Source organism: Penaeus chinensis, chromosome 16, assembly GCF_019202785.1.
Source record: "Penaeus chinensis breed Huanghai No. 1 chromosome 16, ASM1920278v2, whole genome shotgun sequence".
NCBI lineage: Eukaryota > Metazoa > Arthropoda > Malacostraca > Decapoda > Penaeidae > Penaeus > Penaeus chinensis.
Genome location: NC_061834.1, coordinates 34105043 through 34110049, shown reverse-complemented (window position 1 = coordinate 34110049; position 5007 = coordinate 34105043). Strand labels below are relative to the sequence as shown.

Here is a 5007-nt window from a genome sequence, read left to right as displayed (position 1 = left end):
TATATATATATATATATATATATATATATATATAATAAAGTACATTATATTTTCAAGTGGCTTTTAATATTATTTTATTCCACAGATTTTAAATGAGTCTGTGTACAGTGTGAGACTTGCAGCCAGGATCGTTGATACCCCAGCTAATGAGATGCATACAGATTCTTTCATTGAGGTATGTATGTATGTCTTCTGGTTAGCGTCTGATTAACTTTGTGGTTTACTATCTAGGCAGTGGTAGAATTGCATTCACACACACACACATATATATATATATATATATATATATATATATATATATATATATATATATAAAATTTTGTATATATTTTTTTTTTATTATTATTTTTTTTAAATTTTGTTTTCTCAGTATTTTTTATTGCAATTGATAGTAAGATTTATCTCTAAAATAACACTTGCACATTTTATTCATGGTAATTCTACCCTTAGATGGCTCAGAATGTAGGTCAGTCCCTGGGCATCAAGCCTGTGGTTATCCAAGGAGAAGAACTTGCCACAAAAGGCTTTGGTGGTATATATGGTGTGGGGAAAGCAGCTGTTCATGCTCCAGCCTTGGTGGTGCTGTCTCATACACCTTCGGGAGCAACTGAGAATGTGGCCTGGGTTGGCAAGGGAATTGTCTATGACACAGGTGGCCTTAGCATCAAGACCAAGGTACGGAGGAAAAGCCTTTGTTTAATGATTCTTGTTTGATTTTAGGAAAAAATTTAATCAGCAAAAATAACTAATAGAAATTAAAGACTTCCAGCTCAGGTACAGGAATTAAAAATTACATTGAGTTTCCCCACTTTGTTTCTGCAGACCAGCATGCCAGGCATGAAGAGGGACTGTGGTGGAGCTGCAGCCATTCTTGGAGCTTTTTACCTGGCTGTCCAAGCTGGGTACTCCCAGAATCTGCATGCTATCTTTTGTTTGGCTGAGAATGCTGTTGGACCAACTGCAACAAAGCCAGATGATATTCACACACTTTACTCAGGAAGGTTAGCTCTTGGGTGAAAACAAGTTTGTCCTCTTTAATCCATCTATGAAGTCATCTAGATTCTGTAAACCATTTTATTGATTTTTGCATTTTGGTGAATATGGAGTGAGAAAAGAATTGTTTCATAGAAATGGAAAAGGAGTATGTCCCATAAGTTAACTTGTTGATACACCATTGTATTGTGTTGAGAATACTTCAGATTTGTTTATTTATATTGATGTTTTCAGAACTGTAGAAATAAATAACACCGATGCCGAGGGTCGGCTTGTCCTTAGTGATGGTGTAGCATATGCAGCTAAAGATTTGCGATGCACAACCATTTTGGACATGGCTACACTTACTGGTGCACAGGGTACTGCAACAGGTATGGTCTGATGCTATTCAAAATGCTTTCTTATTAGTCTTGACAAATATACTGTATTCCAAATAATTGCATCAGATGATTAAAAACTTCCAGAATTGAAATCTGTTATTTCTTACAAAATAATACAACTTTGATACAAATCGCATAATTCGATAAATTAATTTGGAAGAAAAAGATGCTCATATTGACCATAACTATTAAGAGACAGCAATGAAAACAATTGGACTGACTTGTGTGACATGCTGTAAAGAAGACTGTGATTGTTGCAGGGAAGTACCATGCAGCAGCACTTACCAATAACCAGGAATGGGAAGATGCTCTTGTTGCTGCTGGCCAGACCTCTGGAGATTTGGTTCATCCATTGCCATACTCACCGGAATTACACTTCGCTGAGTTTGCATCTGCTGTTGCCGACATGAAGAATTCAGTGGCAGTAAGTATGCTTCTTACATATGTTATAATAATAATAATAATAATAATAGTAATAATAATAATAATAATGATAATAATAATGATAATAATAATAATAATAATAATAATAATAATAATAATAATAATAATAATAATAATAGTAATAATAATAGTAATAATAATAATGATAAGGATAATAATGGTAATGATAATGATAATGATGATAATAATGGTAATGATAATGATAATGATGATAATAATGGTAATGATAATGATGATAATAATGGTAATGATAATGATAATGATAATAATGGTAATGATAACGATAATGATGATAATAATGGTAATGATAACGATAATGATGATAATAATGGTAATGATAATGATAATGAAGATAATGGTGGTGATGATAATGATAATAGTGATGATGATTTTTTTTTACTTTTTTTTTATACAAGGACCGAACAAATGCCACCTCTTCATGCGCTGGCCTCTTCATCGCTGCTCATCTAGGATTTGACTTTCCGGGCAATTGGATGCATGTTGATATGGCATATCCAGTGCACTGTGTACGTAGATTACATGTAGCAAAATTGTTATTGTTTCTGAGAAAATTTTACCTTTGGTAAATTTGAATTTATGTAATTTACAGATTTTTAGAAATGATCTTAAAGCAAAATGTCTTGTATGTAAACTTACATGCAAAAAAAATAGTTATTCATATTTCTTATAAATTTTGCCATCTGGTAAACTTGAATTGATATGATTTATCTGTTTTTAGACTTGATTTTATATCAATGTCTTCACCTGTTTTTTTCTAGGGTGAGCGTGCTACAGGGTATGGAGTAGCATTGCTGCCAGTGCTGTTTGGACATCACTCAAAAAGCAGGATTTTCCGCAGTTTAGCGCCTCTGTCATCCGAAAATGGAGAATGTGAAGTTAACTGTAAAGCCTCCAAGAAGATGAGGCTAGCATAAAGAAGACGGGTAGAGTTCAGAATTGGTTGCTAGAGGTACTGATAATCCAGAATTCAGTGCTGTTACTAAAGTTCCCATGTCTTGTATCATCGCTGCCATAGTATGAATTTGTAAGCAAAGTTTTGTACTATCATGACTACAACTTAACTGATTTGAGAGAGAATTGTGTGTAAGGTGTTTGGATATTGTAAAATGAATGTAAAGGCAGATATAAATAGAATTTTACTACAACATTCATTTACTCATAAACATGTATCCAAGTTGCTTATTTTTTTTCATTTATACATATAAATATGAGTTTGATAAAACCAGTAAGATTGGGCATTTCTGTGTAGAAAGCTCATGAAATATCTAGAAATTCTTGAAAGTGTTTTAGTTTCAGTCACACTTGTTTTTCTCGCTAATAGTATCCATTATTGCCCAGTGTATGCCCAGTGGCTGCTAGAATTTCTGATGATTTTGTCACATGAAAAGTGGCACATTGCAATACTCTTTTACTTGAAAGACATGAGTGTCTATAAGTGCATATCTGCTGTCAGTTTTTAAACTGTTTACTGGTATGATTTGTCAGGTTTGGTATTTCTGGGGATCTTAAACACAGAAAAGGCTGTAGTTATAAAAGCTTTCTGTATTGATCAGTGATAATTTTGTTTATCTAATTGTTGAAGGTATTTTTCTCATATATTCCAGTTCATTGTATTAAAACTAGTGGCTATTCCTGTTGCTATTTGTCATTATGAGTATCTTTATCACTTCTGTCATTAATAAGGTGATTTATAAGAATTACTATTATCAATATTATTATTATTATTAATATTATTAATATTATTATTATTATTATTATTATTATTATTATTAATATTTCCTGATAGACAGCAGACTTGTAAGTAGCTCTCCGTCCTTGGCATGTTGTCAACAGTGCCATACAGGCCTAACCATTCTAAAGGGGATTCAACAATATCACTACCACCGGTGTTGCTTTGTAAGACCCAACAGTGCAAAAGGTGTCACCATGCAAGCTGTTTCTTATTTTCATTAGAACAGTTAATTGTCACAGTCATAATATTACCTCAATAAAAGATTGATGCCCTCCGCTGTATTTGAATGTGCAAAATTTGATTCCATAATTGGAGCACTAAATGTATGATTTCCTAGGATTTTAATTAGTTAGTTTTCCCATATATATGTTCCTTGAGAAGTTGGTACCAAATCTTGTTGCTTTGTATATTTTAATTGAGGGTTGATTATTATTTCCAGAGTAAGCCATTAATATATACAAATATAAATTTATATATATATGTAAATATATATATGTATATATATACATAGACACATACACATACACATAAACAAACACACACACACACACTCACATCTGTAGATTCTGATTCTTTGCAGTAATTGTCATTTGGTCATAGAAGTCTTCAAATAGGTGCCTTCAGGAATGTTATATTAAGTTTTAAACACTTCACTTCAGTTTTGAGAAACGTAAGGATGTGATTTCATCGATGCATTGTGTTTGTTCCATGCACTGTATACAATACCTTATTCTCATGAATAGTCATGAATGAAGTCTCATTATAATTCATCTTTCATCCATCTTGCAATCAGAATAAGTCAAAGAAAGATAACATTTTGATGCTCCAAGGAGGGAAGTAAGAGAAGTACATATATATATTGTAGTACTTGTTCTGAACACTCATTTTCTCATGGCATCACATCTTTAGGGTTTATTACCATTTTGCAGATTAAAGGTGCAAGTTGAAAAGCTGTTTGAAATGAAATGATAAACTGTTTGGTTTTTATCTTTGGGTATTTTTTCTGGAACAGTCATTATATATGAAGTGCAGTATTATAAGATTGTGTTTTTCATAATTTGTAGACTTTAAAGGAAAAGATGAAAAGTTTAAGCAGTTAAGATAGTATTGTGTAAATGATATAAATTGTAATGATTTCCAATGATGAAATAGAATATTTCTTGAATGTATGGATTTAATTATTAGTAATAATTCATGAAGTAATGACATTAGCTGTACTCCCAATTGATTTAAAAGCTGATTATCTGATTGGTACACAGTTGTGAAAGTGAGAAAGAAAAAATGTCATGAAAGGCAACACTCACTATTGGATAAATATTTTTGTTAATTTTGAATTAACTAGATGTTTTTTGTAATGTGTAATTTTTTCTTTTCTTTTTTTCTAGAGAATATTGAACTTGGTGTAACATTATTAATTTATTTTCAACTTGTCAGTCC

At 31.8% G+C, this 5007-nt stretch overlaps 1 protein-coding gene across 1 annotated transcript; it reads left to right on the top strand.

Annotated features, from left to right (window-relative positions):
• Positions 1 to 85: 85 nt before the first annotated feature.
• Positions 86 to 4735, top strand: LOC125033387 (probable aminopeptidase NPEPL1; the record flags this gene model as incomplete). Its single annotated transcript, XM_047624850.1, is given in 7 exon segments — positions 86 to 175; positions 451 to 675; positions 823 to 1001; positions 1228 to 1364; positions 1634 to 1797; positions 2234 to 2344; positions 2597 to 4735. Coding segments are annotated over 7 exon segments (1062 nt in total), but the record flags the coding sequence as incomplete, so codon positions are not given.
• Between the last annotated feature and the right edge of the window lie 272 nt (positions 4736 to 5007).